The 25,839-nt window shown below is 40.8% G+C and overlaps 2 protein-coding genes across 9 annotated transcripts in view; one reads left to right on the top strand and one right to left on the bottom strand.

Moving 5' to 3' along the window:
- The window catches only part of LOC117206430 (centrosomin), a 38,477-nt gene extending 33,007 nt beyond the window's left edge, over positions 1-5,470 (top strand). For all 3 annotated transcript variants that reach the window (XM_033445768.1, XM_033445767.1, XM_033445769.1), the window contains 7 exons: positions 279-386; positions 1,450-2,691; positions 2,952-3,239; positions 3,395-3,619; positions 3,713-3,916; positions 4,183-4,414; positions 4,527-5,470. In XM_033445768.1, coding sequence (XP_033301659.1) covers positions 279-386; positions 1,450-2,691; positions 2,952-3,239; positions 3,395-3,619; positions 3,713-3,916; positions 4,183-4,414; positions 4,527-4,738 — 2,511 coding nt within the window. In that variant the 3' untranslated portion in view covers positions 4,739-5,470. The remainder of the gene's footprint in view (positions 1-278; positions 387-1,449; positions 2,692-2,951; positions 3,240-3,394; positions 3,620-3,712; positions 3,917-4,182; positions 4,415-4,526) is intronic.
- Positions 5,471-5,880: 410 nt separating this feature from the next.
- LOC117206435 (LIM/homeobox protein Lhx3-like) overlaps positions 5,881-25,839 on the bottom strand; it is a 57,482-nt gene continuing 37,523 nt past the window's right edge. For 2 of the 6 annotated variants that reach the window (XM_033445777.1, XM_033445779.1), the window contains 6 exons: positions 16,408-16,582; positions 13,281-13,492; positions 12,939-13,131; positions 11,048-11,214; positions 9,280-9,495; positions 5,881-8,870 (listed from right to left, as the gene is read on the bottom strand). In XM_033445777.1, the coding sequence (XP_033301668.1) occupies positions 8,689-8,870; positions 9,280-9,495; positions 11,048-11,214; positions 12,939-13,131; positions 13,281-13,492; positions 16,408-16,582 (1,145 nt within the window). In that variant the 3' untranslated portion in view covers positions 5,881-8,688. Of the gene's footprint in view, positions 8,871-9,279; positions 9,496-11,047; positions 11,215-12,938; positions 13,132-13,280; positions 13,493-16,407; positions 16,583-17,602; positions 17,863-25,839 lie in introns of those variants that run through there. The other 4 variants (XR_004487389.1, XM_033445780.1, XM_033445782.1 and 1 more) reach the window with 4 other exon arrangements.

The following is a 25,839-nucleotide window of genomic DNA, read 5'->3' as shown; positions in this document are numbered from 1 at the left end:
CGATCTCTGCACAATGTTAAATCAGCATGTAACGTTGCTCCGCTTTTCCTTCCGCGTTATCCGTCCACGAGTTCCATACGAATCCTCCACGTACCGCGAAACTCTTCTCTTCTCGCTTAAATAATTCCCACGATTTCGATGCAAATTGATCGCACGCAAACTTTTGTACCATACACCATCTCTGTAATCGCAGTTGTTCTTGCAAATAAAGCTTACCGATCGTTGCAACCGATTTGTTTCCGAGTTTTATTGACGAGAACAATACTTTATATGTGCAGCAACGATTCGACGAAATGGAAGCCAAAATAAACGATCTACGAGACCAAATAGAGACCATCAAGGCCGAAAAGAGTCGTTTGGAGAAGCAGATTCAAGTTGAATCAGAGGTATTACTCCGTTAATTGCGTATCCCTTTTCGAACAATCGTTTCCTTCGTTATCGTGCCTTCGTTAGAAAGTAAATCCGGCTAAATAGCTTTTATATCGATTCGAGAAATTAGACAAGAAGCTTGAAAAACTTATGTAACTTAATTGGCAAAATTGATTAATTCGAAGACGTTTCGTCGACACGGCAAATTGTCATTCGATCGAAGAATTTCAAGAGGGAAGAAATTATCGTTTAATTTGTTCGAAGATCAGATGCGTTTCTCCAACTATATGCTTACGGACGATAGTAGTATTTTATTTATATATACGTTAAAAGAATGTGCTCGGTATTGTGCGAAAATTGTTTATATAGTGAAAAGTACGAATTACGCAAGACGATATTTGGATTGGTGAATTGTTGCAAAAGTTGCAATGCCTGAAAGTTTTATACTTTTCTCACTCGTTCCTCTACGAATGGATATATTTTTCTCTACTTTTCCCTTTTAAGTAGCAGATTATGGAATTGTTGATACTAGATACAACAGAAAGAAGCTTGTCGACTGGATTTTCTTCAAATTATTTCAATTGCAATCTAATCTCTTAAAACGCGAAACTTTCTTCGTTTCCTTTCGTTTAAAAATATATTTTTATATAAATATTTAATGATATTTGTAACAAATTGAGCCATTGCGTAGAGTAGATCCAAGTTCGAGCAAAGTTAAATCGTTTAGGACGCGAAATAACGTCATAACTGGTTGAAACTCTAGTTTTAGATTTCGTTAAACGATCGAATATCAAAATAATATTAACAATACACGGATTTTCCTCTATTTATCATCACGCGTATTTATAACACCTTGTTCTATATATAATATTGCTCTTTTCTTCGCGTCTAAGCTTAGTTGTCGATACACATAATACTCGCGTAGTGTAATTAATAATAAAACAACGTAGTAGTTAATCATTTAAATTTCTTAACATCGAATAAACAAGAATTTTTTTACAATCGCGCGGTAATGCGTTTACCTGAGTTCTGATCTCCGTTAAAATCTCCAAACTAACAGGATATTAATATTATTTTCAGGAATTGAAAGGGCGACTTCAGGATAGGGAACAGAAGATAGAAGTCCTAGAGATCGAGAAGCAGACGATAAAGGAACAGCTGCAGAACAAGATGGACGAACTCGACAAACTGAAGAAAATGATAAAAAACGATATGGAGGAGTCGAGCAAACGGGAGGACCTTATTCACGATCTGCAAGTTCGCGATGCAGAGATCACGGAGAAGAATCGTAAGATCGAGCAGTTGTCGAAGGAGTTGCAAGTGAAGACACAGAACTTACAGAAGCTGGTGAACACGGAGCTGTGGAGCAAGAACAAGGAGATCGCCAAGCTCCACAACCATATGACTGCCACTCACTGTCTCGAAAGGAGCCGAAACAAGTTAGACATGACGCAAGAAAGCGCCAGCACGCAGCTATCGACTCTGATCAAAGAGCTAAACGACATTGGTATCAAGGTAACGTTTACCAATGAGGTGATCCAACTGAACTACGTCGACGGCAACGAGACCATAGACGTAAAAACTATGACAGACTATGTACAGAAGCTGGTAGCCCAGAAAAATGAGTTGGAGAAGGAAGTCGATTACCTAAAGTGGTTGAAGCTGGTTTCGAAACCGGACATCGCCACGGAGATCGATGGATACGGTGATAATCAAACGGAGAGAGCCAAGAAATATTGCGAACTCATGCGTACACATTTGAAAGACTTGGTAAAGTTCATGAAAGAAATGTTGAAAAACGCCAACTACGCGGATACCATCGGCAACGACCATAAGAAGACCGTATTCGACGTTTTCATGAACTCGAAGATACTGTCCGACGATTTCGTCAACGCGCTCGAGGGAATGTCGACGAATGATTTAGCCATTAACACCGATGACGCGAATGTAAAATCGCTGGACAATTCGGTGAAGAAAAGTCGATCTGACAACTTACTCGGCGCTACGAAGAATCAAGCGTCCACGCAGTCAGATTCTGAGGCGTTTTCTGAACCTGATAGGACCGTTTCTATGGCTAGAATTGGATTACAAGAGACGCAACAGAAGTCTTTGAACCGGTCCAGATTTTCCAAGTATACTAAAACGTTCACCGATTCCGAAGACTCGTTGGAATATGTGCCTTATTATAAGTCGTATCAGAACGATCTGAACGATTCCGAAGCCAATTATCAGATACAAGAGCTTAAAGAAACAAACGCTTTACTGTACACGGAGCTCAGTGCTCTTAGGAATGAGTTCACTGCCAAAATTTCTTTCGATTGTGTAAGTATGACCTACGCAATTTTATCAACCCTGTCGCGTTCTTTGCGTTGTTTACAATTGTTTTCTCGTTCGTTGATAAATTGAATTAAGCGCGTGTTAATTCATGCATTTCTTAAAATATCAAAAATCTCTTTGATTCTTAGTCTTTGTTAAAAATTCGAAAGCATTATTAGGAATTTTGTAAAAATATATCTTAGAAGTCTTTAACGCGATAGTAAAGTAGATGATCTTGTTTTTAAATGTATTTTTTTAATTTTCAGATATTCGACGAAAAAATATCGCCATTGATAATCAAATTGGAAAAGTCGCAAAAGTACTGCGAGAAATTGCAATCAGCTTTGGACAGAAGAGTACACGAAGTCCACACACTGAGGAAAGAAAGCAAACAAAATTGTACGCGTAGAGCGCAATTGGAAAAGAAACTAGCTGATCTGGAGTGCATGGCAACAGAAATGAATAAACAGAAGGCTGAACTAATACATTACAAAGACAATGCCGAAAGAAAAGCCGCGGAAATGCTAATATCGCTCAACAGGGAAAACGACACGGTGATAAATCATTCTTTTCTCAATTTTTACAACTTTAACTATTACGTCTATTCAATGGTATTTAAAACTAATTGAAAACATAGCTCTTTGAGAATTAATATTTTACCGATGTTAATTGTTATCGTTTAGTAATTATTTTTTCTGAATGATTACAGTTGAGGACACGAATCAAAAAATTGGAAGACGAACACGAATCTGCAAAGACGAGCGTATCAACGTTGACGAAAGAACTGGACCATTTGACTCTTTCGCATAGTCAGATTCTCGTGGAGAATACAAAGCTGACGAACGATAAGTTACGTTTAGAGCAAGAAGTAAGGAAAACGGAGAACAGATGTGACATGACTGTTCGTACCATGCATGACAAATTTAACAAAGAAGTAAGATAATCGATGTTTATGGCTCGACTTAATTAGAATCAATCCATCTTCGATCGTAATACCATTTTGTAATATACCTGTGTACACTTACAGATATCAGATCTGAATCAAATTAACGAATCTCAAAGGGCAAGATTACAAGAATTGGAAGTGACTAATAAAGAGTTGCGAAGACACGTAGCAGTTTGTGAAGCGAGCGATTCAGCGCCAAGTTCTAGTGGCGTTTCTTCCATACCTACAGAGACTATGCTGAAACAAACTTGCGAAGATATCATGCAGGAATATCAAGCATACAACGTTAGTCGAATATTTTTATTAATCGTATTTTTTTTCTTTTAACGGTTCATTCAAAAGAGAATTTATCGAAAGCTCGAATGCGCTTGTAAGGATTCCGTGTTTCTAATGGACTGCCACTGTTCAATAATCGATGCTTGAAAAGTTCCTTCTATTATATGGATTAAATGTGCAGTCAATTTAAAAGCGTAGTAGAAATTTTATAACGATTGATATTTTAACTATTTTCTGGGATTATTTGAAGATTATGCTAAATTATATTATTTTAGAATTCGCAGTACTGGCTACCTATAAGCTACTCAACGATTGGCGGGCGCAGTAAAACAAGCTGTTCACCAGACCTGGGAATCGAAAGTGATGCGGCTGTTACAACTATGAGGCCGTTACAAGACACTTTAAAAATCACCGAATCCATGACTAATCTGTTGAGCGATGAAGATAATAACAATGGTAATAGGCCAGTTCGAGAGGCCGATAGCGAAAGCCCTTTGCCGATAGAAGGTAACTTATTTTTATAAATTATAACAGTTGCTATAAAATTTTATTTTATTTCAATCATACATTCCTAATTCTTCGTTATATATTTCAACAAATAAAACTTATTATCTATCAGGCCTCGATGAAGTAGAAGCTTTGAAGCAAGAAAATGAAACACTGAAAAGAAGATTAATGAAAACAAGAAGGGCATTGGAGGATACTTTCCAACATCTTTCTGCGTCGAATAAAAACAAGAAAAACGTCGAGAAAGCGATAACGAAACAATTACAGATTACTAAGAGCATATTGAAGAAAACAAGGACGTATGAAGAACCACTGGACAATTGAAACTACAGAAAAATATCATTCATTCGCCAGAAAATAGAGAACCAAATGAAAAGTCGTCGTTCGTTGTGGGTTTTTAAAGAACTGAAATTATCCTCAACTTTTTTAATCGCGTTTTTACTATATTTCTGTATTTCATACGTTTTTCGATTCATATGAAAATTTCGAACAATCGTCAACGAACGAATTGTATCTGTACAAATGAAAGAAAAACGGCGGCGACGATTATCGTATTTTGTAAGAAAAAGTATTTTCGTATATTCGTGAAACATTGAACGAAAAAGAGGAAGATGTAAGAATTAATATAGAGAAAAGATGACGATAAGGAAAAAAGAAAGAAAGGAATCTTCGTGGAAAAAAACGAAGCTGTATATGTAAGTTTTGTATATAATCGTGTATGTGGATTCGAATTCTTTTGTAGATTGTTTCTTCTCTTCGAAGGTTACTACAACCTTATCATCGAAACGAAAGCTGTCCATTTTACCGTATCTTCGAGTTCTCGACGTCCCGAAATTCGCGCGCGTGTACATACGAACACCGAGAAAGTCATTACACAGCATCTGTACATAATCTTCACAAATAAAGTGCCATTGATATTTGAAAAAAAAAAAAAAAAATGACGTTAAAGTTAGAAAAAAGATTACTTCTTACTTCCAGTTCCAATTTATACTTTCGTTTATATTTCCCTTCGTATCCTATGTTGTATTCTTGCAGCCAATAAAAATTTTAAAAGACTATTTTCCATTTACTGTCGGATGTACATGTGATATGAGTAAAAGCAAACTAAGCAGACAATAAATTTTACTTACATAAAATTAGAATAACTTTTTTCCCCGTTGTTCTGGACAACGGAAATATTTTATAAATAGTGGCATGTTTCACATAAAAGATATCTTTGAATCTTATTTGTAATTCTCAATTCTCAAAGCTAGACAATAATTTACTAGAAATTACGTTGTTTACATTCGTTAGAAAATATTTAAAAAAATGATAACGAGATATATGCTAAAATAGAATAAAACGACGAACTTGATAAAAACTAACGTTAATAGAATGTCTGTAAAATTAATGTGCAAAGAATAAATTTTGCTTAAGCTCGTGTACGGATAAAAATGAAGAGTTTGAAAGTACACAGTACAACGTGATATAGATTACGATAGAATTTTTATTATCACTCGATGACTAGATAATAATATAAAGATCCGTAGTAACTCGTGTCGATGAAGTTATGAATTGCGCTAGTCATGCGAATCTTTTTTATTCATCTTTATGAAACCCGGTGAGGAGTGTGTGTGTTCGATTTTCATAACTGTACAACATTCAGTTCTTTTACCCGACGAAATATATCGTATTTCTGTTTCAGCTCTCCTTTCAATTTCAGTTCATCGAATTTTCGCGGGTAAAATAATCGGGGCGACGTATATACAATTCTACAATGATATATTTTTTTTTATCGCTCCTTCTCGGACGATGTGCGCTATGTTTCAAGTACTATATCGCTCGAATAATACGAGGCATATAGGAATATTTGAAAAATAAATTTACAAATCATGTCGTCGGAAATCTTGAACAAATATACATAAAAAATTTTACGTTTGTTACGTAATTAATATGGTGTGTGTATATATATATATATATATATATGCCTCATATTACTACATATACGAATGAAGTTAGCCATCAATCGGAGACTTACGTCGATCAATTGAATCCGTTGCTTTTGATTATCGATCATCTATATATAAATCTAGGCATGCTGTCACGAATATGTATCTCGCGTGTACATACATATGTATACAATTTATACATAATCGCGCATATGCATATATGCGTTGAGACAAGAGTACAATTGACATCGTTACGACTTTGATTATTTAACATTGTTACCGCTTTACAGACAGAACCTGGTAAATTGTGCATTTGTACGCTTTAGTCTAATATTTAAAAAAGGTATTAATGTAATTTATTTTCCATATCCACAAAATTTTTAAGTAAATTTACAGCTTGATCTGTGAAGCGTTAACCGCGTAAACGAACGTTCGTTCAAATGGAATCGATTGATCGAAATATCTCGCGACAGTGCCTTTCCGATGCTGTAAATCGATAAAAAGTGACGCAGAGCACGTCAAAGGTGTAATCTACTGACGCTCGGTTTCACCAACGATAAACAAACATGCAAAGTAAACTTTGATTCGGTATTCGATCAAATGGCGTCGTGTTTGTTTGTCGATTTCGTTTACGTTGGTGGAATCGAATGGCGATCATCTAATAAGTCGCGAAAAAGGGACTTACTTTCGAGCGACAATCATGGATGTTGATATTCGTTGCGTTGTCACGCTAAGAAACATCTTCGTTATGCTTCACGATGTAGACTACACGATTGGTTTTGTTTATGGATACATCGATCGTTGTATCCATAAGGGCAAGCCTCTCTCGACTTATCATAGTTCTCCACGATTCACCAGTCGCAAGTAAACCTTTTTGCAATAAATTACAACACAATTAATAATCCACACCTGGCTGTCGTTCGCTCGAAAATCACACTTCTCGAATCAATTTGAATAAGGCGTTCGGAAATCATGCGACGACGTTCGATCTAACGTGGACAATATTTCCACCACGTCTTCGCTCGTCCGTTTCTTAAAGTGGACTGAACGATTCGCGGTAAGTAGAACGATTCTGATTGGTCGCGAAGCTAGCCAACTCTGTAGCACTAAATTCGTACGTACCTACATTTTATGTATGTACTTTATATTAGAAGAGCACGACATTCGATATATATTCATTATGAAAAAAGTGTAAATCGTTTGACCAATCGAAACTGATTTTACAATCTACGCTTCCTCGATCGAACATTCACGATTCCGTGCTATGTCACAGCTTCGCTAACGAAAAATAATGGACCAGTCTCGCGTGTAATTATCTCGCATTTATGAGAAAATCGATCTATCGAGCGTCGATGGAAAAAATTCATTAGTGCTTCAGGGTTAACTTTTATTTCGAATTTCATTTGCGGACGGCGTCGCTTCCTTAGAGATCGCTGTACGCCTATCCTTTTCATCTTTCCTGCTTTCGCTCTACCTCCCATTTTTCCTCCTTCCCTTACCGTAGTACAATAAAATCTAATCTGAACTATGTACAATAAACGACACTTGAAACTTCTAGCGTCACGTAAGCGCGGTATACCATAGAAACGTGTCCCGCGATGTTCACGAACGAAACGATATCTTTCGTCAAGTACGATCTCTATGAAACGCAGTTCGTTCTACGGGAATGTGTATGTATTCGCTAGAACGAATGCCAGCTCTTTACGCGTACGAATACCCATTCTTGCAAATATCTCGATGATTTCGTCGAATACCAACATACATGTACGTTGGAAAAAAAAGTTCGTTACGAAGCATCGTCCTTTCGAACGATATCGATTCGTTGTGAACAACCGGTCTCGCGACACGTCTAAACTACCCTCTAGTATTTCTTTATTCGACGATTAAACTCCATAGTACCGGGAAACGAGGAACTTGTACATAAATATATTTAGATTAATCGTACCTATCGAATGCGTATCGTATACGCGCTCTAAATGTAACTTTATACGACAGCGACATATGGCATCATTCCGATGATGGGAACCCCGCCGGGACGGTGAAGTGTACGGTGTGGAATGACTCCTGTGGCTCGAGACGGTGCTCGATCGTCACGCATATCCTGATCGAGTTCCGCTCTTATTAGGTGGATCTCTTGGTGATACACCGAGAACACCGAGATCCTCTCGAGATCGAGACTCGCGAACGTAAGATCGTCGACGATCGACGAAAGTGGACAGGTTGATGATTCGATCGAAGGCTTAGTCTTTTAATTGAGTCTTGCCTTATGGATAAAGATCGTCAGGTAAACGCCTTGCGCCGATCCGTTCTTCCGAACGGTGCTTGGCAACGCGTCAGTTTGCCGGGTTATGTGGCGTAGTGGGAATGGTGGTGAGCGTGTGGAGGTGGTGGTTCGCCGAGCCATGAATCGGGCGAGGGTGGAAAGTCCGGGTAACCACCTCCACCGCCGCCTCCGCCGCCACCACCACCTCCGCTCGATTCGTTGCTCAAATCCGACGCCGGTCCTGGTACCATGCCACCTGTGCCTCCTGCAACATGCATCGTCCAATTTTTCCATTAACATTTTCGCCTTTTTTATAACACCGTGGCTTGGAAATGTACGGTGGTGGTGAACTTTAAACGAAGGTGTGTTTAATATTAATATAGACTGAAATGAATATAACGTAAGCGTGAATCTATTAGGCCATATCGTGGAGAATATTTTTCGCGACCAATAAATGGTGAAACGAAATTAATGGTGACGCGATCGAAACTTGATTTTCGCTCCTATTGTCTTTCTATATACGCAACGTATCTACTTATATGTTTTCTTTTATATCGAAGAAAGATACTGTCCTACAGATCTAGATTCTTTACACGATAGATAAACTAGATATTCTAACCGGAACTGGAGGATTACGATATGATATACAGTATAGAAATGAGACGTTTACTTACCAAGGGTAGTGTAGACGGAGAGGCCAGCATCCGGTGGATATGGAAATTGAGGTGGTAAGGACGGTGATCTGGACGTTGAGAGATAAGGGGGAGTTGTTGCACCCAAATAACTACGTGGAGGGCCCCCGCCTGCCCCATTTCCACCCCCACCTGGACTCGCGCCTTCACCATCTAATCCCATGTTCACCACTGTTCCGTAACTGTCGTTACTCAAATCTAAATGTAAAGATAACATAAATGTCATTATTTTATTGTCCTATAAGAGCTTGCTCCGAATATCAGAACAGATTATAACGCTGTAATTGATTAATGACATAAAATTGCTACTTGTATTTTAAATTTGTAAAGGAATTTATGCAGTCATCGTTATCTCCTTTAGTTTGTAGCAGGAAATAAAATTATATCCAACATTTACGTGAAACTAAATCTAGTCAAATTTTCTTATAAAATCTCTACATCGGAAATTTGTTGTTTTTAATATAAGATTACAATTTTATACCGTACCAGAGACATTTTTCTTTTTATGGTAGCGGCGTTAAGTATATATGATTCGAATAACTTTGTATTATATCTGTCAGGCGCAAGAAAGGCACTGGATAATGAAGCCGTTTAAAATTTAAACAATAGCTGAAGTTTATATGACTTTACGGCGTGTATGGTTAACGATCGGCATAAATTTCAGCATGGTCCGCAATCTTCCTGAAATCTCGGACACGGCGAACTAGCAGTTAGCCTCCACGAACTCCTGAATAATTGACGAGATCGTCTTCCCCTTTGCTAAACGCTCGAGTACACGAAAGCTTAGATGTAACCAATATTAAAGCGAAAGCAACAGAGCCTAGACAATAGGTAATTTTTTTTTTTAAAGCTTCTGTATAGTTTTGCGTTTTTGACGATAAATATCTCTTTACATACGCATGTGCCTAATTATAACTTTTTTATATGATATCTTTTTTACGTATAATTGACAAGTCAACGATATTTTCTAGCTACGCTTGTTCTTCGTCGCTTGAAAAACTGATAAATTTGCGAACTAAATCTATTCGCGAAAAAAATCGTAAGCGTACTAATTAGCGACATAATTATTTAAAATATTTATGTAAACACTGGTTCCTTTCATCTTAATACAGAAACCTATTTTTTATCCTTTGCAATTTTTGTTATTATAAATTTCTAGCACAAAGAGTAGCGACTTTTAATAACGAAATCTCTTGAAATATACACACACGAGGGTATTCGGTGATAGCGTACCATTGCTTGTAACATTTTCTCGTTTCGCGAATCGAAAGGAACGTTTGTGCACGCAGAGAGGAAGCTGCGTACATTTCGTGATATTGGAAGTACAAATAACCCGTTATGGGTCGCTTTTCAATACCCGTTTCTAATAACGCAGCGCAATTTTGCACTACGAAACTGCCAAGAATTTTATCTCGTGCAGAAATCACGAACATCTACTATCATTTTTACGCTCATATACAACGATAAGTAAGATAAATTATGTAGTCGTAATTAAATAATTGAAATTTATCAATAATCGATCTATACTATAATCTACCTCAACCTTAATCAAACGTTAATCTACAATGTGTGTGTGCCTGTATCTAAAGGTCATTTTTCTATTATATCGTATTATCTGTATCTCAAATAATACAACCGGTATAAAATTTATAGTATCGATTCAGAAGCAGTCGAAGCGAAAGTTTAAATACGAGCGATAAGGAAATTGGACACAATGATATATTAAGCGTGACTAATCGTAATTACGTACCATGGTGACCAAAGGTGGCGTCTAAGTCGACCTTAAGCTCGTCCTTATCAAGAAGCTTATCATGCCTAGGTGAATGTCCACCTGCACCCGTTCCTTTCATACTTCGAAAATACTGAGACCATCTTGTTCTACCCGCGTCTTTCTTCAGTCTCTTCTCTTTTGCTCTCCTGGAAAAAGAGAAAAGGAACATGAATCTTGAACGTTCTTGAACTTTAACTTTTACGTGTAACCTTGGCTCAGGATTTTTTAGAAACTACTTAGGTAAACTATTACAATACCGTATCCGGTATTACACGTAAATCAGACGTATTTTTTTAATTACAGTACATTTCGGTTTGGAGGATTGGAATTACAGATAAAGCTCAAAATAAATTCTATTAGATTATAATACTTGTACCTTCGTTGAATCTGAACGATGATCCGTAGTACGAGATTTACTCGATATCGCAAGGCAAATATCTATTAATATGTATACAAAACAAAAATAAGTGATACTGCGATAACATTTTTATATACTAAGCGAATAAACGACGCAGGAAAACCCACTTGAATTTCACGGAAGAGAGCCTTAAGAGAGTGACTCTACAGAGTTAAAGTATTCCACACGTGTTAATTTTTAAGATTTTTACGGTATTTTATCGCCAGTCATTGATGACATAAATTGCGATAATAATACTTTGTATCGAGATTGTCACAGTTTTCCCCGTTTTCAACACGAAGCCATAGGATTATGGTATACGAGCGAATAGGATCGATAAAGTAATTTTTCTTAAGTTATGTGCAACGTTGCACACAACGATGTTCTCGATAGAGATAACAAGAAGTCGAATTGGAAGAAAAATCTTAGATTAGTGTGATAACCGACGATCCATGTGTGCCATAGTTATATTATGAATAATGTTGCTGTTTTTGAAAAGTTGATAAATAATTCGATTATTCGAATAATTTATAATCTTCAGTTTCAAGTAGCGATTTTAATAATAACTTACAAACACTTATGTTGTAGGCAGTTTTTAAAAGTGCGATAAAAATCAACTTAATACGATATTCCAATTATAGCTACAAACTACGATATGTACGTACTTAGTTATTACATGGATAAGTACCGTTTTCATAATTTACGTACAGATTAAAACATTGCTCGAAAGTTTATGTGTCCCTCTACCCTCGTTATTTTCTTGTAATTTAAGTTTCATTTTTATTTAAGTATCTTTTCAAAGAAATATCACGACATTAGAAAACTACATTCAAACGATTAAAAAATTAGCCATGATCGTGTAGCAGGTATACCTTCTACTATACAATGTGTCACAAAAAAAAAAAAAAGAATAAGTCGAAAATACAGAATAGAATTTTTCCAAATGGGATTTTGTTTTCGAAAAAATTGATCTTCCACGTTCTTCTGGAACGCGTACTCGTGTACTCAACTATATCGTGATCGGGCGATTCTATTATGTCTGTCCTTCGCAAATAGCATTAATATCACTAGTTGATTTCTTATCAGGCTTTGTGCAAAATAAGCCGTCGACTATAATAAGGCAAGTCGTTTTTAAGATTTACCTTACTAATGCACAGATAAATCTATTATGCAGCCTTTTTAACGTATTTTATGTCTTTAATTCATCGAACTTTTAACCACCCAAGGAGAATATTCAAAATTGATCTTCTCGAAAACGATACGTTACATCCATGAACAAATTTTATTCTACTTTTTCGCGTAGAATCACTCCCTTTCCGCTTGTGTCGTAATTACTACGATACCCCATGTTTCTTTATACTGGCGAGAAATATTCTGCTGCACAGAATCGGAAATTGTCGATCCTCGAACGAATACTTAATCATTCGCGAATTGAACTTGAATTTTATTCAATACATCGATGTACATACGTACCTGTTTTGGAACCAAACTTGAACCACGCGCATGTCGAGTCCTGTATCCTGAGAAAGTTGCTCTCGCACGTGTCTCGCTGGCTTAGGACTGGTATTGTACGCTAATTTTAAAGTTTCCAACTGTTTCGCTGTGATCGTGGTCCTTGGCCTTTTGTTTGGTTGGTCACCGTCTATACTTCCTCCGTCTGCCAATTCTATGATACAAAGGGATCAATAATAGATATAAGTCGTTTAAACGTCTGAGAGTGATTCTTTTCGCGCAATCTCAGGATCGTAGAAGAAGAGACTGGATTGTGAAATAATAAAAATATATGGAAGCAAGTACAACGTACATATACGTTACCTTTTGCCTTCGCCTGCTCGTAGTCAGGTTTACAAACGAGCTTTCTATCTTCCATGAGGTAGAACTCGTCCCCAGTGTCCAACTGTCGAGAGCAAAGGGCGCACGAGAAACAAGTTAGATGGTAGATCAATTCTTGCGCCCTACGCACGACTTGCGACGGTGCCAATCCTTGGCCGCAGCCCGCGCATTTCGTCCCAAAACGCCTGCCATACCAACAACATACAACATTTTCACATTACGTTCGCGTATTAATTGCAGCAACATCTCGTTCGATCAAGGTTGCACCGCCTTGAAAAACAGAAAATATTAAGTAGAACCGTTTGAAGATATTTCATAAAAATACGAATGTAGAGCGCCGTCAGCAACGATTTCATACCTGGCAGAATTAGCGAGAAAGGTACCCGACTCTTTCTTGACGTTCTATTAATCGGAATCTGATTTCCAGTTTTCTCTGTTTGCACGAATAAATGACAAGAGACTAAATATGCGTGTTGCTTAGAACGACGACAAACGACGCAAAAATATCATCCCTTGGCGTAATAACAACGTTCTTCCTAGGAAAGTCGAAAAGGTACTTTTGCGCTGAACCATTATCCCTACTCTTTTGGCTTCGCTGCGCGTGGATGTATGTTGCGTTTCGTTTCCAAAATGAAAATCAAGATCGAAAAGTCGGCGTTTTTAATACGTGGGAGGTCGATATTCGAAAGGATTTCCAAAGTTGAATAATCGCGTGAAATTGTGAAATAATGGTGTTGAAATTGTTCGCGCGAGTATCAGTATGTTCGATTTTCGTTTCTTTGCCGCACCGTATAATTACGAAAAGATCTGCGTGGTGTTTTGCGAGGAAATCGGGAAACTTCGATAGTACATCGAGCAGGCGGATAATTCTGAATTTGAAATATATAAGCAACAGGTTCATTCAGGTTCTCGGTCGAGATATAAACTGAAATACCGATATTATAAAATGTCACGAGGGCCCTATGATCGCCTGACCTATCCGGTTTAGACCTTTCCCTTTATCATTGCATGTCATTAAGCTAAGTAATTTAAACGAGTAGCCCGATGCGCGTAAGCAGTTGATTAACGAAACTACTGTATCAGCTGCTGTATTAATATTTAAGATAGAACAATCTTGCTGTTAATGAAACGCTTTTCTGCGTTTATAGAGACGCGAGGTTATTCCGAATAATAGAATTATCAATAGAATTTGTCCATGTTGCACGCAATATCAAGTAAATAACAAAACATAATTATAGTTTGAACATTATGCTACATATATTTTTTACATCTGCAAAAAGGAGACAAAGCAATCCATGGATTATTTACCTTTGTACTTATTGTCAGAACGATACTTTTGACAATTTTGACAAAGTCTGTCAATTTGATCGATAAATTACGTGTATAAAAGTATCGTAGGAGATCTTAAAATTTCCACCTTTCGATTTTACTTTTATTTCAGCAAACAAAAATTTATCTCATCGGAAGAACAGGATCTTGATGGTCCCCCTTAGCATAAAATCGGAACGAGATATCGCACGTGTCGGTAATTATTCGCGAATAAGTTAAAAGTGACTGAAAGAACGGAGCAAAGTTAAATAGAAATTATTTTAGAATTAAGTTAACAATACTTTCAATGATATTTCCAGAGATTCCTACTCTGTTTCCTTTTAATACGAGCTCTATAATTTTTTCAAATTTACTTTTCTTATTTACTCCCTTAACATAAACACACCTGTATACATTCGGAGAAAACAATGTACACGTTCGAGATTAATCACAAAGCTTGCAGTCGACGTTACATACAAGGAATAAGTGCTTCGTCAAACTCGAACGTTGCTTGTAATGCCTTTGAACGCACCAGCGAGTTTACCAGTTTTCCTGAAAATTCCTGAACCCTAGGAAATGTGGAATACCAGGGAGAATGGTAGGACGAAGGGGAAAGAGGGTAAGTTCCTTCGATTTGGCTCGCAGGAGAAGAAAGATGGCGTCTAGTCCTCGCGAAGGTGTGGGTAGATGAGAAAAGGCACTCTTTTCTCGCACAATCGATATCAGTTGCTGGATATATATGCGCGTTTGATCCAACTTGTCTCTCATTTTTCTACCAGGTACGTCCACTTTTTTTCATTATCTACCGAGAATAATGCGGACTTTCGGTTCCGCAGGTGCAATTTTTGCAAGCGATAAGTAACAGTCGATAAGCGTTTTATACCTTTTCGCTATCTGTTTAGATAATATCTTAAAAAAATATCGCACTACAGCTCGTCGATACAATTACGTAATAATTTACCGTACGTAGATCGCCCGATGGTTCACACGCTTATAACACGCAATAGTAAAATATGTTAAATAAACGGGAGTCTCGTCGTGAGTATAACGTGGAATACGTACACAGGTATACAGGTATAGCGCCCTGTTTCCTCTTTCGAGAATAGGGAAAAATTCTTTTAGCTTCTATATATGTATACAGGTGTATCGCGTATCTTGCTATTTTATTTTGGTGAATTTTATGCAAGAAATACATGGAACGAAAAAATATTTCAAATAATTTGTATTATTATAGCTTAGTTTTACCAATGTATACTTTGGATCGTCGTAAACGTGTAAATAGATCGGTAGATTAACAGCATTGTTAATATATCATATAAACAGGCTGGTAGCGGCTAGCTGGTGACGTATGACCGCTTGTTAGTTCAACAAATATACGTAGCTTACATTTTATTAATCGAACGTTTGTCACAACGAGAACAGACATAATATATGTAGGTCAACGTATATTATACCATGTATTGAAATAACGTTAATTTCATCTTATAAACTACAAACACGCACACGTACATTTTTAACATTTTCTTATATCGCGTATACGTATCTATATAGGAGACTGGACGTAAAATTCATCCAAGTATCAGTATCTGTGTGTATTTTTATCAACGAATGAGACACCGATTATAAATTATATCCCGAGTTTGATCGCAAACGTATAAAATAATTTTCGATCGCGTGCTCTAATAGAAATACAAGAAGTCTGGACAATTTCGAAATTGACGATCTTTTGAATATAAATTCTGTTGATAGAAAAGTGCGAGCGAGAAGGTAGAGCGTGATAAAAATAATTGTTGGTACTTACTTGAAGAAGTCGTCCTTGCAAAAGACATGGCCGTTTCTTGCGAAACATTTATCAGTCAATCTTGCACCACAATCCCGGCACGTGAGGCACCTTGCATGCCAACACCTTTCCAGAACTCTCAGAACGTATTTGTCCAAAATCGCTTCCTGACAGCCTCCGCATTTTGGTATCGAAGCTGTAACATTCGACAGAAGATCGTTTAATACTTAAAGATGTCGTTAAAAGTATCTGTCGGAAACGCGAGCAGCTGGAACTTGTAGATACAGGTTGGAATCTGTAACTTTAACTATACGTTCTATAATACGATCTCAACTATAAGATCCTTAAATAGATTGCGATTATTTATTAGCTTCGCAATCGAAATCGTAATAAATTAAAGTCGAAAGAAGATAGAAGCCCAAAGTTTCAGATTTAGTCAAACTATATTACGAGAGCGATATTGGGAAGAAGAAGACACGGATTATCGAAATATCATAATTGCAACAGCACCTTACAATATAACACAAGTTTTCGTAAATAATAATGTACCACTGACTATATACTTTAGATTTAAGTTAAGTTATCGCTAACTTAACCGTATCTTTATTTACGATTTGACTTAATTATAATACAAATTACGCATACGATATCTATATCGTTTTTCTGTATGAACAATGGTCTTCTCCAACGCGAGGATGATACCGTGACGATCGTTGTTACGATGATTTTAAGAACGAGCTGTTGTAGTCATACGATGCAGGACTTTGTGACTTATACGTAGTAACCGTATCATAATCTTAAAATCAACTCTGTATTACGCAAATGAAATCTTCGCAATTTTTACAATTACAATTATACACGTAATTTCTATCGTTCGATCTCGGTTCGTGTAACACAACGATCGATGGTTCGGTTCCAGATTCGGTGAATCTTTCCAAAGTCAACTACGTGCTAATTTTTCTCTTCTACAAGAATCTTATTTCTCGATTAATTTCACGATTTCAAATTGCTCGGTTCTCTGCTTTAGTTCACGTATGAAACCATCGCAAGTATATCCGAATATCCGAATTCTTCGCATCTCCATACGCTTGTTGGTCGCATCGTCTTCGACGCTTGATCGTTACAATATCACGCGCAAATACATAAACTTTTATCTGGCTACGCGAGTCATCGAAACGGAATTCGATCGATTAAAAACCGTACGTTCCCCACTTACAATAGAGGATTTCAGGAAGATTGGCCGGCAAATCGAGTTCCACGGCCGGTTGATCCAAAGGGTGCATCTCGTGGTGAGAAGCGCCGTCGAAGCTGGCGACGTTCGCGACGTTTCCGGTGCTGCTACCGTTCCGCCGGACGTTTTGTGACTCCGGGCTATCGCGTGGCGGTGTCAAGACGTCTTGACGAGCGCGCCGATACATCCCTTCCAGAGGCGAAGCCTCACGGCCCAACATTTCCAGACTTATCATAGTCATAATTGCTTTTGTTTTTCGATCCAATTTACGCAGCTTATTCCTTCGTCGTTTGAAACCTTTCGACGATTATTTTCTCTTTTTAATGGAATTTTGACAATCGTCGATTGCGATATTTAACGAGCCCTGATATTTCAGATATCGCGATAAATTACTCCACGATACGATAAATACCGTTTTGTTAGGATTCGTTCCTTTGGTTTATGAAATTGTACTTTCATTAGATTTAATATTCTCTTGCATTCGTTCGACGTCGATCAGGTAGGCGCGAAATTAGGTTTCGAGTTTCGTCCTTGACAAGGATGCTTCGCGATGAGTTTCACTTGACGCTTGTCCTGTGATCGTTCGCAAGCTTCTATATTCTTTTCTTTCTTACGTTACCTGGTTTTACCCAGACATTTATTTATTTCATTCGCATTTACGTTACTAGCACCTAAATAGGATACCTGTCTCGCGATCATCCTTTACTATTCTTCCTTATGTCTATTTATATTCCTCCTCCCTTTACGCCGTGTGCTTTTGCTTATTCATTTCTTCCTTCTCTTCGCATTTTTATCTTCCGTTTCTCCTAATTTCGTTCAAGTACCTACTCGTATTCGTTCGTTTCCGATCGAAGCAATGGGCAGATAGCGAGCAATATCAAAGTCGTAAGTTCCACTGAACACCGCGCCAAGCGTTCGTTTCTAAACAACTTATTAATTAATTCCAACTCGATGATCTCGTCGAATCTCGAGCGACATACGTCCTTGTCGACTGTCCACCGATTAGTTCACTTTCACTTTCGCCGAAGAACAAGCAGTTCCAAACTCTCTACCCAGTCCTTGGCGATAAACATTCTTGAAAAGAGCGTCCGAATTTATCGAACCGTTTAACGTCGGTTCGGCCGGACCATTTTCATGCCATGCCATTCCTTCGGATCGGCACAGATATGCGACGTTGTTGGTGTGACAAGAACGAGGTAACGGCGATAGATTATCCGCACTGCCTATCAGTCCATCGAACCATCGTCGTTGTCGGAGATAACGAGAATAATGGAAATTCGTTCGCAACGTCGACGCGAGCAACGTCGGTGAAACAGGATCGCGATACAGAGTGTAGCGAAGGAGCGATCGACGCGATCGGTGTAAGAGTACGCGAACGACTGTTCGAACGATGTTGCAGCTGCTCGTGCGCACGTGACACTCGTGGGTGTGGTGGTTTTATGGTGGGGCATGGGAGAAAGCTATTGGGTGTGGCTCGCACCCACGCTTCTGAAGCTGTGTCGCCGATTGGCGAGAAGATCGACCGCCTCCAATATGGCGATCGTCGTACCGCGAAACGTCTTCCGAGGGAGCGACGCGACGCTCTTCCGACTTCTTGCTACTCGCTTGGGTGCCGATGATGCGCCGTTGACACCGCGATGATGCGCTGCCAGGACGACAGAAGCGAAGCTTCTAGAAACCCGCACGGGATCTATCTTTGCCCGACCATGTGTGAACTTCGCGCTTTTCGAAGATCGCTTCGGGCGAGGAACACGGAGGAGGAGCGCGTCTCTTCGTATCGAGCGACGACGCTCGCGGAACAGACCGACAGGATTTGCTCTCCAACGAATTATACGGTTTGGAGTTAGTCGCGAAAGGAAGACGCACCGAATCGGTAAGAATCGTTGGAGCGATACGGACTCGAGAACAGGCAGAAGCTTGTGCGACTGTCGAACGACGCGTGATTACTACGACAAAGAGTAGGTTTCTTCCTTGTTCGTTGGTCGAAGCTGGTTCGTAGACGGATCATCCAATGCCGCGCGGTTAAATACACGAGGAAGGTCGGTATTCGCCAACGTGCAACACTGAAATTCATCAAAGACGGCCGAGACACGAGCGAATCGGCAGAGGCAACGACAAAGAGCCAGCCCTCTGTTTAAGTATGCGGTGGCATTATACGCGACGATCATCCGGCGTCGTATCCGCGAATCCATTTCCACGGTTACAACGCAACGATGGCCACGGTTTCTATTCGTTGGAATCGTCGCGTAAAAGAATTCGTTGTCCTCTGTTCGGCGACTTCCTTTGGCATCGTCTCGGGAGTTGTGCCGTTTGCGAAAGGCGAAGGAGGAAGTAGGTGGAGTAGGCGAGCGAGCGAGCGAGCGAAAAGAAGCAGAGAAAAAAAGAAGAAGAAGACGGTCGCGGAGGAGACGAGAAGGGAACGCAGGGAGAAAGCAGGCTGAGTAGGAGGGGACAAAAGGATTGGAGCGAAATTAAGAACAGCCGAGCCGGGGGGTGAGGGTCGCCATTTTATAATCTTAGTCGAGATCAGTCGTGTACCTATACGTACTCTTTTTCTCGTTGCTGGCTGGCTGGCTGGCTGGCTCGTGGCCGCGCGCGCCTATCTACACCGAAACGAATAACTCGACGAGGGTACAGGCTGGCGTGAACGTGTATAAGTAGACGTATAGACGCGACTACCACCATGAAACACGGTACACTCTCGATAAGAGTCTTTGTCTTTCACGGTAGCGTCAGATGGCTGATATCTTTCTGTTTGCCCTTGTACCTAGACTGGCTCCCGTCGCCTTTTCGTATGGAAATTCCTGTGCCCCGTGCGTTAGGACGTTCCCCGGTGCCGTTCGAATCTTATCGTGGCATCTTGGCGCTCGTTAACGACGTTACCGATGTCGCGATCGGCAGCGCAAGAAGCTTAGAATATCGAATTTTCGTCTCGTAGGGTTTTTCAAGGCTAGCGTTGTTAGAACGCGATAAAGATCCTGCTCTTTTATCGCTCGCACCGTGATAATAATAGAGTTACGGATACTTACAGGATAATCGTACCTAGCATGGAATCTCGGCGCCGACCGACAAAATCAGTCGGCAACGGGGTAAAATATTTCGGTGAAAGCACGAGGCTACAGATTGGCTGGCAAGAAGTAGCGACACTTTTTACTCTACGCGTTTTAACCCTCGAACGACAAAGACGCTCGACTCGTGCGGATATTGTTATTCCGCCAAACGATAGGAAGGATTTTATTAGGAAAATTATGACGCAGGAAGAGAGCGAAAAAGGCATTCGTCGTTATAAAATAAAATACTCGATACTCTTTGCGATAGGTAACGAAAACCAGCCAGAAAATGCAATGGCGCGTAACTAACAAGCGTTATTTACCGCTGAAAAGGCGAGCCGTACCATGTGGTTGGCAAATCGTTCGCGTATCGAACATTTTTATTCGTTTCTGGACCAGAGAAGGTGTCGCGTTCGCATAAATGATTTTACGAGCATGACGGTCGCCGTGCATGCAAAGTATCGAACCATCTGTTGCCTCCGGGCCCCATCCATGTCAGGTGGAAAATTTTGCATCTTTGGTCGCTCGGATAGGCGGAATCCGATTACGATCGATCGTAAACGCGTCGATGATTTTTCCTACAATCCTGTTTTCATAGCCAATACCGTTGCTCGTCGAAGTCTTATACGGCACACTTTTGCAACTGTCTCGAGTCAGCGATGGTAGGAAACCATCCCAAGCTCGCGGGCTACCGTCAACGTATAATTTTTTCTCCTTACAACGATGCGAAACTCGATCGTCTCTCCCAAGAAATCATCGAAACTCTCGAGACCCCCTATCGAATTGGTCGGAAAGCGCAGTCACTTTTCGAATCTTTTGGAACGAACCGCGACAGCGATACGATACATCCGACACGGGCCGCGCGTTTCCATCGCCAAGATCCGCTATAAGGGGGTGTCTCTGCGATTGCGCGACCCCGTGATTTCCGTGGGCGTCCTCCTCGGGCTTCGATCACGCGAACCCACCCTTCGTCGGTACCGTTGCACATGTCGACACGCCTCCAGGAGTCGTCCGTCACCGTAAAAAGCATCAACACGAGGGTTTATCGCGGCCTATCCAAGGGTGGAGAGATTTCGTTCGTCCGCGAGTCTTCTCCCGTGTTGGCTCGTGACAAGACTAACGACCGGCGAGAGGTGGGACGGGAGAAAAGGGGGTTGCGAGCAGTCTGCGAACGCACCCCCGCGGCAGCGGTGTACGCTTGACCCGACGAACGACCATATTCCTCTTTTTCATTTCGCTTACTTCGCGAGCAGAGATCTCGTAAATATCGGTCGGAGTCGCTGGCAGAAACTAGCGAAAGGTCGGCAGACGAGGGTCGGATTCGAATGATTATCGGCGCTGCCGGTATCTCCATCCCCCGAAGGGACGATGACTGTTTTCTCTCGCTTCAGCCTGCACGCTGCCGCGTTACCTTTTCTTCCTCTTTCTCTGCCCTTCTTTCTTTTTTATTTTTATTTTTCTGGGCCAACGGAGGCACCAACGCCGGTGCATTCGGGTATTTCGAAGATATATCATAGGATGTTTCGAGGATGCCGGGGCACTGTGATTGGTTTCGGAGATACAACCTTTTTGTTGGTTCCCGGGGAAAATGGAATTGAAAGTTGCCGAAGATTTTCACATGGTTTGTATCGAGTTCTTCCATTTTCAATCGCGTTCTACTTATAAGTGACACGGTATTCGACATACTCGAAGGTTTTACATTCTTGAATTTCAGATCGTCTTAAAACGTATAATTTGTCGTTCTCTTAGATCAAGTACAAATTGAACAACGTAAAATGCCAAACAGATTAAAATTTGCTAGGGTCGACCGAATGCAACTAAGAGCAGGTGTCCTAATATTGATCAACAGCTGAACCGAACTACCACCTGCAATTTCATCTCGTTATAGAACGCTTCGTTTTTAATGCAACAACGAGGCGAGAAATATCGCCTGTTCGGACACCTATTCGAAGTAGATAAAAATCTAAAAATCGTGAATCGCGTTCGTAGCAGGCAGTAGCTCTGCTGCTGCTCTAGTAGCTAGAGCAGAAGGAGAAACGATGACGTTTAATGGTGTGCCGTATTTCTTCGGAGGAACCCCGCCGACAGAATATTCCATGGACGCGGGTTCAACTGGCAAAAAGACGACGTCGATGAAATATGCAGGTTCGCGCGGTTCCTGCGTTTTTTAATTTAACTGTATTCCCCGCGTGGCTAGAGGAATCGCAAGCGAGATACAACTGCATATAATCGAATTTGCGCGGAGCGGATCTTCTCTATGGGCGTTTCCATTACATCGACGGGTAATAAATTACGCCACCCTTACCGCGCAAATACGTTTGAATTTATATCGGCCGGTTCGCTTCCCTTGCCCCATTTACGCATATGGTTTTTCAGCGGACGAGCTTCTCGCTTCAACGATAGCACCGGAGGTCGCGCGCCTCGTCCAATTGATCCTTAACGCTCGCCGAATCGCGTATGAATACCAATTAGGCGTTAAAAACGTATACACGAAACATTAGCGTAAAGAATATGGCGTTTACCCTGCCATTCGTAAATATTCCGACGATTCGATCGACTCGCAGCAGGTGTAACGATACGTGAATTTCACCAAATTGTATTAAATCGATAACGAATTAGTAATTAGAAGCAAAGCTTGGTACGTAATCGTCAGAATATAATTATATGTCGGAGATGAAAGAACATCGGGATTTCCCGTCCGGAATGGACGGAAAAAACCCCAATACCCTAGTCCAGATTTTTACTGTAGCTGCACTTAAGTAATAAAAATAAGAAATAGTTTTAATGTTTCAATCTGATTTTATGACGATGGGTTCGGGCTCGAAGTGACATAGCGGGTCTCACTAGACGTAGCCACGGTCAAGGGAGAGACGTGTACCTGACAGAGGTACGAAATGATTATATGGCTCTCCTTAAAAACAAAGATTGACCCGAGAAGCGGGGACAGGAGTATATAAGGGCAGTTTCTTTTGGATCACGGGTGAGTTAGTTTGTTAGTTAGTCGTTGGACGAATTGCTCATTGAGTTATCGAGAAAATTACCCGAATCGTGTATTACGTTGATACCGGTCATCCCGTGGACCGTGGATTCGTCATCGAACCTGAATTCGTTGTCACCATCGTCTCGACCATCCTATCGCCATTACTCATAGCCTCTCGTAGTGCCCCCATTTGTACCGATAAATATTAGCTACATCCGCGACGGTAAAGTAAGTAAAGGTTCATCGAACGCCCCAAAATGCCAACCTGACTCCGACATATAAACGTACGCGATAAATTGAATAAAAATGCCGCTAAATAATTAAGAAACGTGGCGATAATTGCATACCGTAGATACTATAACTGTGTAGGTATGTATTTATCGTTTAAATATCGCTGTTTGTATTAACATCGCAAGCCTTTCCGTCAGTTTGCGAGGCTCTTCTTAATCCGACGTCTGATTAAGAGATCAAGCGGTAGATCTATCAGGTCGTGCGAGGAGTTTCTTTCGTTTTATAAGCAAATAACGAATGCACGTTTTCCGTTTTATATTATTTTATCGAACTACGTATGATCCATTTTGTTCTATCAAAATAAAGGTCGCGACGTTCGACGGATTAGGTTTCGTGTTTGTACAAAGACGCGTCGTCGTAAAAGACGGGTTTGTAAAAGAAAGACGCTTTTCGGACAACCTAATAAAAATAAAGAGCTTGCCGAGTATCTAAAAACAAGTAGCCCCGTAAGATCTGAGAATTACAGAGCTTAGTTTCGTTATCGCGTATTAGCTTCGAAACGTACGGACGTTAGATCTCCCATAGAGGTTTGCGCGTAGGAAAAGGTCGCTGAAAGACTGGTATCGCTGGCTGCTATCGCCGTGGAAAAGGAACGATTAAATAAAAGCTGACAGACTCTATTTCGAAATCCAGCCATTTCGAAGTCGCGCTATTCGTCTCGGCACCCGAGAAAGGCTGAAAGCCTGGTTCGGGAACGGGTTAAGTCGCAAACACCGAGAAAAGATAATGACAAACCGTGGTTCTTGGTTGAACCAGTTTGGCGCGGTGTGGCGGAAAAATTGGCCGTCGTATTCACGCAACTACAGCGAGCAGAACGAACGAAACAAACGGTGGTGGCGATTGCACGCGACTGCAAGAAGGAAAGAGGAGGAAGAGTTTCGTTTGGAAAGGAAAAAACCGAGCGTAGGATCGGCGGAGATGTTCGCGATCCGGGCGGGACGAGGACAAGCGAGACGATTTCTCTCGACAAGCGCCGCGACCAAAAAGCAGAAGTTAACACCAGATGTGCCATTGTGTCACGGACGTGCAGAAGCGTCGGCTGGGACAGAGAAGAACGGGAAAAATCGGGCTGAGACGAGAGAGCGCGGATACGAAAAGAGAATACGAGTATACCGGAGTAGCAGACGACTGGAAAAAGCGGGGACAAAAGAGAATCAGCCGGTCGAAAGAGGATGGAAAAGGCTTATGCGGAAACGGAGAGAGAAGAGCAAGGATGTAGCGCGTAGTTATCGGTACCGTGTCGACGCGGCGGTAAACAAGCGGAGGGACGAGACGAGGATGAAAGAGATGGAAAAGGAAGGACGAAGAGAACGCGAGGGAAGCGAAAGGGGGAGAGAAAGAGAGGGTTGGGTGAAGGGGCGCCTGCGTGGGTGTGCCGTCGCGGCGGTGTAACCACCGTTTCGCCGACACAACCCCTTCTTCGTCGCTTCTACCCGCGACCTCGACTCACCGACCAACCCCTCCAGCTACCTCGTCATTTCGAATTCGGCTCCGTGCAATCCTCGTGCACAACCCTGGCCCCTCCTATGAAAAGCCGCTCACAAAGGCCGACGACAGCTCCCTCTCATTGTCTCCTCGGCACCGGCCGAGATCTCTCAAACGTTTGTACGGTTAAATGGGCTTAAACGACATACGCCCGCGCATTTGCGTGCACCGGTCCGTGCTCGTTCTCTCTGAACCTTTCAAGTCCGTTTTCCCTTTCTCCCAGCCAGAGGGATAATCAAAAGTAACGCGATCCCCGGAGATCGACGACCATACCGCGTGCACCACGGACTTATGACTTTGCCGCGGATCGAACCGGGACACAGGGTGCTTAGTGCCTAGTAATCGCAGGGGTAATACAGCGTGTGCAGAGAGCACGGTGGAAAATTCGCGTGCAAAAGGATTGCTTTGTTTTATTC

The sequence above is a fragment of the Bombus bifarius genome, unplaced genomic scaffold (genome assembly GCF_011952205.1).
Source record: "Bombus bifarius isolate JDL3187 unplaced genomic scaffold, Bbif_JDL3187 scf7180000008006, whole genome shotgun sequence".
Lineage (NCBI taxonomy): Eukaryota > Metazoa > Arthropoda > Insecta > Hymenoptera > Apidae > Bombus > Bombus bifarius.
Note: the sequence above shows the minus strand (reverse complement) of the source record. Positions and strands in the feature narration are given on the sequence as shown.